The sequence below is a fragment of the Mus caroli genome, chromosome 14, assembly GCF_900094665.2.
Source record: "Mus caroli chromosome 14, CAROLI_EIJ_v1.1, whole genome shotgun sequence".
NCBI classification, from domain to species: domain Eukaryota; kingdom Metazoa; phylum Chordata; class Mammalia; order Rodentia; family Muridae; genus Mus; species Mus caroli.
In genome coordinates this window covers 23,898,807-23,912,002 of record NC_034583.1, presented here as the reverse complement: position 1 = coordinate 23,912,002, position 13,196 = coordinate 23,898,807, and the positions used below count along the sequence as shown (strand labels likewise).

At 47.4% G+C, this 13,196-nt stretch overlaps 1 protein-coding gene across 3 annotated transcripts in view; it reads left to right on the top strand.

Annotated features, from left to right (window-relative positions):
* Window positions 1–6,745: 6,745 nt before the first annotated feature.
* Colq (collagen like tail subunit of asymmetric acetylcholinesterase) overlaps window positions 6,746–13,196 on the top strand; it is a 54,468-nt gene continuing 48,017 nt past the window's right edge. For 2 of the 3 annotated variants that reach the window (XM_029469125.1, XM_029469126.1), the window contains exon 1: window positions 6,829–6,989. In XM_029469125.1, the coding sequence (XP_029324985.1) occupies window positions 6,884–6,989 (106 nt within the window). In that variant the 5' untranslated portion in view covers window positions 6,829–6,883. Of the gene's footprint in view, window positions 6,990–13,196 lie in introns of all 3 variants that reach the window. The other variant, XM_021182123.1, reaches the window with a different exon arrangement.

Genomic DNA, 13,196 nt, shown 5'->3' with positions numbered 1-13,196 from the left:
AAGCAGGAACTGATGCAGAGGCCATGGAGGGATGTTCTTTACTGGCTTGCCTCCCCTGGCTTGCTCAGCCTGCTCTCTTATAGAACCCAAGACTACCAGCCCAGGGATGGTCCCACCCACCAGGGGCCTTTCCCCCTTGATCACTAATTGAGAAAATGCCTTACAGTTGGATCTCATGGAGGCATTTCCTCAACTGAAGCTCCTTTCTCTGTGATAACTCCAGCCTGTGTCAAGTTGACACCCGAAACCAGCCAGTACAGAGAGTATTGTTAAATTAATTACTAAAGAACAGGTTAATAAACAAAGCCTATGACCTCTCTCTTTTTTTATGCCTTTTCCCCACTTTCAACTTAGTCTACTCCTGACTGGAAGGATTTTTGTTTTGTTTTGCCTATCTTAATGCACACATATGCTGCCGGTGTGCAGGTAGTAGGTGGCGTCAGCCGCCCAGAGCTGGAGTTAGAATCAGTTGTGAGCCAGAACCCCACCTCCCCACTGTGGGTTCTGGAAATAGAACCCCACTAAGTGGTGCTTTAAAATTATCAGTTACTTAGAATAATTCTGTATGCAAGGAAACAAGTTATTGCACAATCTGTGTAATTAAATGGAATTTTTTCATCATTCCAAAGTTTTCAAAAAGGGCATCTGCTTCTCTTGCTCCAGATTTGTGTGTGTGCGTGTGTGTGTGTATGTGTGTGTGTGTGTGCGTATATATTGTCATTGGGGAGAAACCTTTCCCTGTAGGCTAAGTGTTCTCAAACACTTCAAAGCCTAAAACAGCGGATGAAATGCTGGCCACATTGAGTCTGAGGTTTGCAGACTCATTCCACCAGAGTCTACAGGGTGGGAGCCCCAGGGATTACAGAACCCCTGGAAAGGCAGCATGGGCTGACAGGTTTATGACATTTTCTGTGTCTTCAGTGACTGTTTCTCAGTGTTGGCCAGGCTCTCCTTTCTCACAGCCAGGACCACAGTATGTGAAATTACAGGTGACAAGGGCAGGCAGGGCCCTTTACCGTTCTGCCCTGTGGGGTCTGGATCACCATCAAACTTTCCATGGTTTAGGAACAGAAGTTCGAAGGCCTTGCCAAATGCAACCACATGCTCTTGAGCTACGATTTGAAAGTGACCTTGGGACAAGTTAAACTAAATGGATTTTCCCTACATCACCCAGTCGCTTGAAACACAAGGGGAATGAGCTCTTGGGAGGAGAGACTGGAGTGGGGAGAAAGCTGGGGTAAAGCAGGGGTCAAAGGTCAGAATCATCAGTCTCAGATGTTATAAACCATTCAGGATCTCCTGTGACATTCCTACACCCCTACCCGGTTTCAGTCCTCCATGTCCAGAACAGAACCAATCCTGGGCTCTCAGCACTTCTGAATCTGGTTTCTAGTAAAGGTTTATCCATGTTTCATGGCTCCAACGTGTACTTCAGAAGACCGTAAAGCAAGGCTGTATTAGGCAGACCTCAGGAGCTAGGCTCTCCAGAATCGCTGTGCCTGCCACACACAGACTTGACTCTCAGCCGCCATCGCTGGGGTTTTTCTGGCTTACACAGTGAAGGTCCAGTCCATCATGGTAGTGAAGGCATAGAACTAAATAAAAACGGGTTTGAGTGACAGATACATTTAGAGGTACAGGTGGTCAGAAGGCGTCTTTACTGCAGGAGTGCTCGTTCTGAGGGCATAGGACAGGCAGCGATTCTCAATGTGAGAACGCGCCTCTGCTTTTTTACTTTACTATCATTTTAAAGTTTTTATGATTGTGTAGTACATGATGTATATGTAGGTAGATACATACCCTCGTACATATACATCAGTGCAACACAATATATAGGTGTCTGCAAGTCCCGGGTGCGTCTCTCCTTCTACTTCTCTGTGGAGTTTGAGGAACTTGGGGATTGCATTTGTGTAACAAATGTTTAACTTGCTGAGCCATCTTGCTGGCCCTCCTCTGCCTTTTAAACAGCATCTTTTAGAATGAGTTTCCCACCCAGCACAGTGTAGAAAATACAGTACTGGGGAAGAGCATTGGTACTGTTGTGACTGAGCTCCAGTGGTGTGAATCTTCCCCGAGGAGGGGAAACTGACCTCCTCCTCCTCCTCTTCTTCTTCCTCCTCCTCCTCTCAGCTGTAACTGCAGGCGGCGACCTGCATGTGTTTGATTTTGTCTGAGCTCCCGGGCTTTCCAACCAAACAGCCCTTTATGTTAGGAGGCTCCATTCTATATAGTTCTGGACTTGATTTAAGATGAAGTTTCCAGAGGACAGACTGAGGCTTCCTGAGGCTTCTCACTGCTCAGTTCTGTGTCTTGCCTGCTGGTGCACTGGCAGAGGTCACTGAGACCTCTGTGGAACTGAACTGCTGTTAATTGTGAGCCAGAAAGACTAGCTTTGGAACTGTGTGTATATGCCAGTGCCGATCACTAACTGTGTTTGCCCCTGTGGCATGTAGGTGAACGACTTGAGACATGCAGAAGAAATGCTGTTTTTCTTTCCTCTTTACTCCTCAGTTGGATAGACTTTAATTGCTTAATTTAAAATGTAAGTTTAAAATTTTGTAAGACTTTGGGCTGGAAAGTTGACTCAGTGGTCTCGAAAGGGACCTGGCTTCAATTCCCAGCATCCATATGCAGAGGCTCACTACTTCCTTAGGCACCAGGCATGCATGTGGTGCACAGACATACATTCAGGCAAAGCACACATATGCACAAATAAAATAATATCAAAAAACCAAACAAAAAGCAAAAACAAACAAACAAAAACAAAAAACCACCAGGTAGTAGAGCCTTTAATCCCAGCATTCTGGAGGTAGAGGCAGGTGGATATCTATAAGCTCAAGGCTAGCCTGATCTACAGAGCGAGTTCCAGGATAGCCAGTGCTATTACACAGAGAAACCCTATCCCAAAAAACCGAAACAAATTTTTTTTGGTAAAAACTTTATATTATACAACTGTTTATAAGATTAAAATCTTTATTGACTTACCTAGGTATTTATTTTGTGTGCATGTATGTGTGTGTGTCTGTGCATGAGTATATGCACATGTATGAGTGTGCATGTGTGTGAATATGTGCACATGTATGTGAGTGTGCGTGTGTGTGCATGTGTGTGTGCGTGTGTGAGTGAGTGCACATGTGTGGGCACGTGCATGAGTGTGGGTGTGCCACAGCACACATAAGGAAGTGAGAGAACAACCTTTTGGGAGATGGTTGTCTTCTTTCACCTCGTGGGTCCTAGGAATCAAATTCAGGTCATCAGGCTTGGTGGCAAGAGACCTTACCCACCTAGCCATCTCATGGCTGTAACATGTCTTCTTGTCTGTTGTTATACATGATTTGTGCTTCTAATAATAATTTAAGGTTAATCTTAATTGTTAATTTGATGGGATTTAGAGTCAACTAAGAGATACATCTCTGAGCGTGTCTGTGAGAGTAGTTCCAGGGCGTTCAGTTCCTCACCTTGTGAGGGATGCCTCCATGCACAGGCTGGGGTCCTGCACTGAATATAAAGGAGAAATCCCTAGAGCACCAGCATTCATCTCTCTGCTTCCTGACAGCCGATGCCGTGTGACCTCATGCTCCGACTGCCGTGCCTTCCCCATGGTGAACTGCACCATCAAATGGTGAGCCAGAATGAACCTCCTTAAGCTGCTTCTGTCAAGTTATTTATCACAGCAACAAGGAAAGCAGGAAAGCAATGCACTAAAGCTCATCCCGATAACGACTTTAATTCTTATATTTAGGTCTATGGTTTATTTTGAACTGATATTTTAAGATTAGTCTTGCTAACCATAGCCTGTGATCCTCCTGTCCAGCCTCCCAAGAACTGTGATTATAGGCATGTCCACTTGAACTAATTATTTTTTATTATATTTAGTTATTCATTTATTTTTTAAAGATCTATTTATTTATTTTACACATGTGAGTACACTACCATTCTCTTCAAACATATCAGAAGAGAGCATCAGATCCCATTACAGATGGTTGTGAGCCACCATGTGGTTGCTGGGACTCTGGAAGGGCAGTCAATACTCTTAACCAGTGAACCATCTCTCCAACCCCAATTTATTCATTTATTGTGTGTGTTATTTGTGTATGTGTGCATGTGTCTGGTGGGAACATGGCAGGGTGTACACAGGCGCATGTGGAGTCAGAGGTTGACATTGTCTTCCTCACCTTTCCATCTTAGTCTTTTTAGAAAGAGTCTCTCACTGAACCCAGATCTCATCGCATTGGCTACACTGTTGGCTTGCGAGCCCCTGAGATCCACCACTCCCAGCCCTAGATTTACATGTGTATGTCACCCGGTCTGGTTTTTACATAGGTTCTGAGGATCCACGTTAGAGCACCTTACTGAGCCTTCTGCCTAGCTCCTTGTCTTAGTTAGGGATTTACTGTTGTGAGCAGACACAATAACCAAGGCAAGTCTTATAAGAACAACATTTAATTGGGGCTGACTTACAAGTTCAGAGGCTCAGTCCATTATCATCAAGGCGGGAGCATGGTAGCATCCAGGCAGGCATGGTGCAGGAGGAGCTGAGAATTCTACATCTTCATCTGAAGGCTGCTAGGAGAATACTGGCTTCCAGGCAGCTAGGATGAGGATCTTAAGCCCATGCCCACAGTGACACACCTACTCCAACAAGGTCACACATCCTAATCGTGCCACTCCTCGGGCCAAGCATATTCAAACCCCAAACTCCTGAACTAATTCTTATGAGTGGGATAAGGTAAAAAAGGGCTCGTCTTTGTTTCTGTTTTGTATGTTGAAGTTCCATTTTTTCCTAGCTACCACTTGGTACAAAGACTTGCACAATTTTCTTCTATGCTAGAGTGCTCTACCACTGACGTAGATTTCTATCCGAGACTCTTTTTCACTGATTGCATACCATGGGCTACTGTTTCCATTCTGACGAACAATGTATATTCTTGAACCTAGACCACTGAGCAGTTGGCTGTTTCTGACAGTTCCTCAGTCAGGTGGTACCTGTGTTTAACAGGAGTTATTCCCCAGCCAACATTCCTACCTGAAACCTATAAGAGGCAGGCTCTGATTGGCTTCATTGATGTGAGCCTTTCTCAAATGCTAGGTGACTTCCTTATGGACACAGAGCCTCAATTCCTAGATTCTGCAGGAGTCAGTCCTTCTAGGAGGGTCTGAATAAGATTATTTCTGCCTTGGTTAGTTGGAGTATCACCATAAAAAAGAGGCTCATAAAACACACTGGAAATTCCCTAAGAATTCCTTAAAGAGTGGAGGCTTGTAGGCACGTCTCTGTGGGGCCCCAAAGGGCAGCTGTCATGGTGGTAACTGCATCATCTTTTTATCAATCATATCAGTTAGCTATTTCTGCATCTTTTTCTGGCACATGAGTAACACACACACCCGGCGGTGTAAGGTATTTGGGTAGGTATCTTTGTACCCACCATCCACAGCTCTGTGGATTCCACGATGCTGTCTTTAAGTTCAAGTTTGAGTACAATTCATTCCACACTATCTCTTTTAACCTTTCCAACAGCCCTGCGAAGGGGATTCTCTCTGTCTCTCAGATGATACAGCAAAGGCTTACGGGGGTCACACAATTTGTCTTCTGCCACTTGGAGCTGGATCGGGGCCAAGTCTAGTTCTGAGCTGCAGAGTGTGGTAGCGTCATACTCTCTGCCCCAGCCTCAGTTCATCTTGCCTAAGAGGAGCGCCAGAACTCACCGGATCTGTGAAACCTTCCCAATGAGTCTCTTACATAAATTAAAGCTAATCAAACAACTCTATGGAGTAGAATTTTAATTGCCTGATTTTTTTTAAGCTAATGATCACTATAAGTCTTTACAAACTCTTTTAAGAATATTTTTGGGTTTTTAATTTATTTTTATAATTATGTTTATGGGGGGGCTAGGGTATGGGGGTGGGGTACGTCCACATGAGTGCAGGTGCCCTGGAGACCAGACACATCAGATCTCCTGAGCGGGAGCCACAGGCAGTTGTGAGCTACACAGCACGGGTGCTGGAACTAAACTTTTGCCTGGACATGCTCCTAACTGCCGAGACATCTCCAGCCCCTGGAATTATTTTTGTCTCAGGAGATTTTGTCTAACGGAGATTAAGTTGATGATGCTGTTGCTCTGAGAACAATCCCATATTGAATGGTCCGCTCGAGTGTGCTTTTACTGCTCCCATCTGCTTTCTTTTGCATGAGGTTAAAGGGTTGCAGCTTCTGGGGGTTGGGGTGGGGGCTGGAGTAGGGGATCTTTTCATAGCAACAGCTGTTTGGAATTGCAAGTTCCCCAGCAGAAAGTCCCAGCTCGACTTGCACTTGTTTCTGGTGGATGAGACTGTCCCAAGCCAGCAGCTTGTCCTCCGGGAGGGCAGTTTATACCAGAGACTTGATTAGTGCTAGGGCAGGACACCTGTGTTCCAAGTCTACCGCTGACGGTGGGTAATGGAGCAAGAGACCCATCTGCCCTTGAGGGTGGTGACAGGTAAACTTCGGAGACTTGGCTGTCCTCTTTCTCATCTGTTCCATAGCTGCTTACCTCACTCTCAAAAAAAAAAAAAAAGAAAAGAAAGAAAAGAAAATTCTGACATCTTAATTTTAATGTGGGCATTTGACCCAGTGCCTGAGATAAATATAACCCTGTGGAGTCCAGAGACGGTTTAATGGGACATGGCTGGCATTCTTTCTTGATAAAGGCATGGGGAAAAGAGAGGGAGGGAGAGAGGGAGGGAGGCAAGCAAGGAGGAAGTCGAGGAGAGAGAGAGAGAGAGAGAGAGAGAGAGAGAGAGAGAGAGAGCACGCGAGCTCGCAGTCAGGACAAAGCTGAGCTAGGAGAGGCTCCCAGCAGCCTAGCCTTGCCCTCTGACTTGATATTAACCAGACCTGGCCAGCATGGTGGTCCTGAATCCAATGACTTTGGGAATTTATCTCCAACTCTTCTTCTGCTCCATCATGTCTCAGCCAACTTTCATCAACAGTGTCGTCCCAATCTCCGCAGGTAACTGATGACCGGGACTTTCCTCGCTTCTGTCTGCAGGGGCAGAAGGCGGGTGGGGGGACTCAAGATGGTCTTGCAATATGTCCTGATCTTTTTGCCAATCTGCTGTTAGCAGAGGAAGGCTCTGGGGCGATGGTCTGTCCCCCAAGGTGCTTCCTGTCACCCGAGCTTGTCTCCAAAGGCACTTCTGTCCTCCTTCCAACCGTCACTACTCAGCTGCTCAAAGCCAGACTCTGAGCCGTTGCTTCTGTGTTCCTGTCTCTGCTGCTCATTTACTGCATGAATCATTTTGGTCAGGGAATTGGGAGCTGGGGATGGAAAAGTCTACATTCTTGAGAAGTGAGAACTTCTGTAAGGTGTTTCTATAAATCTGTCTCTAACCTCCTCCCTGTGGGGTGTAACTCAGGATGCTGTGAAGCAAATATCGCTCTGTCAACCTTTCTGAAGGGCAGGGGATTCTGCCTGGCCACTGTCAGCAGGGCTTGCTGTTTCCTCAGCCCTGGTTGCTCTCGTGTTGGGCTCTCTTCTCTTCAGTTCTGACAACCCATCTAGAGGTGCTAAAGGAATGATGAGGGCTTCCAGAGGGTCAGTGGACCTGGAACCAAATGTGTCTTGCTTGCTGAGTGCAGGGCTGGGAGATTGAAGAAGGCTTGCTTAGTTGGCCAGCCAGGCAACATTTTCTGCAGGCACCACCAGGCTGTTGCCCTTGTCCTGCCTGACCTGGTACAGGGGAAGTATTGGGTTACTGACATAGCCTTTGCAAACCTTTCTGAGGAAATCTGAGGAAATCTGAGGAAATCTCCAGAGGGCCTGAGGAAGCAAGCAGACCCCAGGGCTTGCTACTTCCTTCACACCCTCCTCAGTTCATCTCAGCCCCTGCTCTAAGGCACCCTTAGTCCTTATTTCCTAAGCACCGAAGCTGATTCTGTGTTTTTGCCTATGAAACCCAGAGAGAGCATTCCTCCAGGCTCACCACCCACCGCTCTCCATTCATAAAAAACAGCTCCCGGGCAAGCGTGCTGCCAAACTGCAGGCCCTAAGGGAGTGGCAGGAAGATTGCTGTGAGGCTAATTATAAAAGTGTGAGAAACAGAAGAAGCAGGGAAGAGAGATGAAGAAGAGAGAGCCAGAGAGAATACCAGGGGAGGCAGAAGAAGCAGGTGGTTGTATCGCCAAGAGTGTGTGTCAGCAGCACGTCTCTCACAGGTCATCTAGTCTGAGGGTCATTATTCTCTGATCCACTGGGAAGTTTGGTAGCTGAGCACGGTGCCACCCGCCTGGGGCTCTTCTTGGGACACTGAGGCAGGGTGGTGTGTTTAAGACTGATCTGGGTTACATAGTGAGACGCTGTTTCAAAAATCCCAAGAGGACTTGGTAGCTAATTTGGTCTGGCCTAGTGTATGCTTCTGTGTTATATTTGGGTTATAGATTTCTTTGGGGATTCACTGAAGACTTGGAAGAATTAGGGAACCTTGCTTCTCTGGTTTCAGCTCTGCCTCTGATGAGCAGTCTGACTTCCTGGAGACCATTCGGTATAGACCATGCGTGCACCATGGGGGCAGGGATCGTGTCATCTTGTGTGTCTGTCACTATAGATGTTTCCAGTGTCAGACAGTGCTGGATCTGTAGATGCGCAGTAGCTACTTATTGAGTAAAAGAACAAAAAGCCTTTGCATCTGTAGAGTGTGTGTGTTGGGGGGGGGGCATGTTCACTGCAGGAGAGAACCTGCACAATGTAGACCTCTCTTAGAGAAGGGTTTTTGAAGGTCGTACTGGTCAGGGCACCACAGTGACAAGATGCAGCTTAGATGTGCCCAATGTAAAGACTTGAGTGAAGGGGTCACTTTCAGAAGCACAGGGTCAAGGATAACTGTGATGTCGAGGGGCACAGGGATTTCTGACTGGAGAAAGACTTTACCCCTCTATGCTTGAGAAGGCGGGAAAACGAAGTGGGGGAAATAGATCCCCCGAGCCTTGGTGGCCTGCAGGAGAGGTCTACAAGCATAAGTGATGTCACACAGGGTCCCAGAGCAGGGAGAGGGAACTCTCCGACCTCTTTCCTCCCATCACAACCACCTATTGTAGAGCCTCCCACTGGCCAAACCCAACCCCAAGCCAAAGTCTTGTAGTATGGAGCTCCTTGAAGCAGACCGTGGGATCGATGGGTAGGCCTCCTGTTCACGGGAATAGGGCCTTGAACAAGTCATGCAAGTCCTCCATCACAGAGCTGCACCCCAGCCACACAAGGCCCTCTAGATGCATCACTAACTCTGGATCTGGTGATTGGGAATGTAGGCTTTGGGCATTTGGCCAAACAGTGGGGTCAACCCGAGAAACCATTGCCAGTGTGGGGTTTCCTGTGGGAGTCACTTCGCTTTGTCCCCACATTTAGTTGCCAGGGCTATCCAAAGCATCATCTGAAATGAATTCAGGCCTTGGAATGAAGCTGTTCCCTGAGTCAGGACCATAGGAGTCCTTTAAATACTCACCAACAATCTGATTCGATCTGACCTCCTCTACTCTAAGCTTTGTGGATTCTCACCATTTTGAAGAAGGTAAGCCGTGCAGATGCTGAAACACAGCCACCAGGAAAACCATTTCACACAGCCTACTGGACCTTAAGAGAGTCTGCTGTGTGCCTGACGGGGTATAAAGTGCTTCAGGGTTTCACTGGGGCAAGTAGGATGCAGCCCCTGTTCTAGGGGGTTGTGCTGGCTCAGAGTCCTCCAGGATTTTGGTGGAGGAAGGTCTCTAAGAGGCATGCAGGAAGAGCTTGCCCACATGGGGGGTGGGTACAACATAGAACAGGGGGGAACAGATGGGGGGGGGACGGCCCTTCCTTTTCTTCAGGAAGGACCCCACTCCTGAACCACCAGTAGCCCCCAACTCTCTGACTCAGGTGTATATTACCTGACAGCCTCCAGGGCAGCAGAGGAGAGACTGGCAGGGAGCAGAAAGCACCAAAGAGGCCAAACTTGTGATGTAATCTGTCCTAGTACTTAAGTTCAGACGCTTGACAGACTACTACCTTGGGCGATCTAGGCTCTCACCCCAGTCTGTTAACTTTGAGTATCATTCTTCTAGGCCCATAATGCTGCTTACAAAAGATGCAATGACAACAGGCAGATATATGTATATGTACATATATTTGCATTTTTATTTATTAATGTATTAGTGACAGGTGCACATGAGGTCAGATGGCAACTTACGGGAGTTGGTTCTCTCCTTCCACCATGTGGGTCCAGGGATGGAACATAGTCTATCAGACTGAGTTGCAGGTGCTAAGTGTAAGGGTGCACACCCGTGACCCAGCCTTCTGGTGACCTGGGGCAGGAGAAGCTCAGGTTTTAGACTACTTGGGCTAAATAGCAGGGTGGGAATAAAAATGGTAAAGAACTGTGGAATGATTTTGAAACCACAAAGAGTGGCTGAGGGGAATGAGACCCCTGTGGTTGACTCTGACTGCCGCAGAGGAACTGTTTCTCGGCATGATGATCACAAACGGTCCAGTGAATACTGAAGAACTGTTGAGCTTCCAAAGGTAGCAAAATGACAGAACTTAGAACGGTTTCTGTTAAAAGTGCCAGGAGCTTAGAGTGCCTCGCTGTAGCCATTCGCTGGGGGAATAAACTTACCCTCCAACACTTAAAGCTATAATCATTTATTGCTGAAGTTCATGTTCTGTGGGTCACCTAAAGGTCATCTCATCTGATATGCTATGGGCTGACCCTGTCTGTGCTCTGTCTGGGTCTATAGACCGACTTGGTGCTGGTGTCCACTTATGGGTAGAATTCAATAGTTGCGGCTTCTAGAAGGATAAAACATAGACCCATAGGCAATATTTCTGGAGGAACAGACCTCCCATTAGACGTATGTGATAATCACACACCTGGGGTGGGAGTGGAGCAACACTCTTGCTTCTTTGAAAAAGATTCCTAGGCACAGAGAGATTAGTTAGATAACTCACCCAAGGCCACACAGCTGAGTTGTGGGAGATCAGGAGACTGGAATCCTTCTAAGTCCAGGGCTTCTAGCAATGTAAACCAAATCTGCTTCAGGCCTGGATAAATGTATAAGTGGACTTTTCAGAACTGCAAGGCCACCCTCCATCCATGGAAACTCTCCTCTATATTCTTCATCATCCCTTCCCTCCTACCTTGTCCTCTAGTGGTCAGTACCCAAAGTTCCAACAAACAATTGAACACTGACTTAGGTGGTTACTACCGTTGTTGGCTTTTGATCTCCTAAAATTGTCCATGCGGCCTTGAACTCACTACACAGCACAGAGTGGCCTAGGTATCAGTTACCACCCTATCTTAGCCTTCTTGCCCATGTGCTAGGATTCCAGACACACCCCTCCATGCTCAGCTTGGCATTGCTGTATGAGTGTGTGCATGACTTCCCCAGCCATGGCTTGATCTCGCTGATATTTTTGTTACTGGGAACCTAAACGTCAGAATGAGTCAGGGTGTTTTGGAGGATGGGAACCTCCTTGTAACCAAGGCAACTTCCACAAACCTTTTCAGGCCTGTGAGCCATCCTACCCTCTGCCTACATGGACATATGTTCCTCTTCCATAAAGCATTTCCCAGCCAGGCAGGAAGGCAAGCAGGAACTCTCCAGGGCAATTGTGGATCCAAGTTTCAGAATCCAGATCAGGAAAAGACACAAACCTGTCACCGTAGAGTGTGGCCACACGGAAGGATGTGATTCTGCGTGGGTGCCGGAATCCTCGCTGTTACTTCTGTGGTCTATACAATGTCTAGCTATATACACTCTGCTGCCTGGATGTCAGCCAGACCACCACTTGGGGACCGTCCAGATTTTTGGCACTAGATCACAGGTCATTTATCTGTGTCTGATGCTGATCAGCTATTGTTTAATGTCCCATAATGCACTTGCAAGCCATCTCCTCTCATTTAGCTTCCCATATTTCCTCTCGATAATAACATCAGGAGCGTTCTTAAGTTACAGGGGCTCTAGGAGGTCTCAGGCATCTTCCACCCCCATCCCAAACCTCTATAGAAGCAGGGCCTTCTCATTCCCCAGCTCTATAAAAACATGTCTTCCCTGGGAGGTGGAAGGCTCTCCTTTGGCCATCCTGACCTCCCCCTCCACCCCTCTCCATTACCTTTTGGGATACCCAGGCCTGCCTTCCTCTGATGTATAATCACACAAAGCAACAGAACTGCTTTGGAGACTGAGAGTCTCTGACTTCCATGTGACACACAAGATGCTGGTGACTGGCCTTCCTTAAGTGCTTCTAATGCCCCTGAGTACTGCCCATGACTGTTACCAATGCCCATGTCCCAGACCTCTCTATTACAGAGCTCTCCGAGAGCTACAACAGCACCTGCTCTTTACAGCAACCCCCACAGTGAAGGGTCCTGGGTTTGAGCTCTGACCATCATGGTTATGAACTGAGCTGTGATGGGAGTTGACTTCACTGGGGTGAGCCTCAAATTCCTGTCTGTAAAATGGGCAGAGCAGTCTCTGTCCCACAGACATACTCTGGGAGAATGTATTCATTCAACTAAATTCCAGTGAGAGTCAACCATGTGCCTACACAGACACAATTATCCCACCCACAGGAAACTTCTGTCAGCCATCTGTGAGAATTTGTCCTGGCTGACTTGCTGGTCACTGCTCATCACTGCTGGTGACTGCCTTCATGCTTTGGACCATGGAGAGAACAGGGTTAAATTGCTTTAATTGATAATGATTAAAATGTGGATGGTTTTATATTTAAATATATGTCTGGCCTCTTTTCAAATCAAATCTCTTGGGACGCTGACTGACCTGGTGGTCCTGATCCCTCCTTTTGGGATGGCACATCGACCATGTGTAGAATCTGCTCCCGATCATCCAGAGTCTCCATTTCCTCCTGCCTCACACCTGCCTCACACCTGCCTCACACCTGCCTCACACCTGCCTCGCACCTGCCTCGCACCTGCCTCGCACCTGCCTCGCACCTGCCTCACACCTGCCTCACACCTGCCTCACACCTGCCTCACACCTGCTTCATTTTTTTAATTTATATCTGCTTCTTTGGGCCCTTCTGGGCATGTGACTGTAAGCCCCAGAGCCAGAAGCCCAGCTGGCCTTTCCCTCCCTTTGCAGCCTCCAGCTTTTCTAGGTTTCCAAAGGTCTTCACAGCTGAACTGGAGGACAGCAATCCACAGCAGTAACCCCAATAACACAGTGCTGG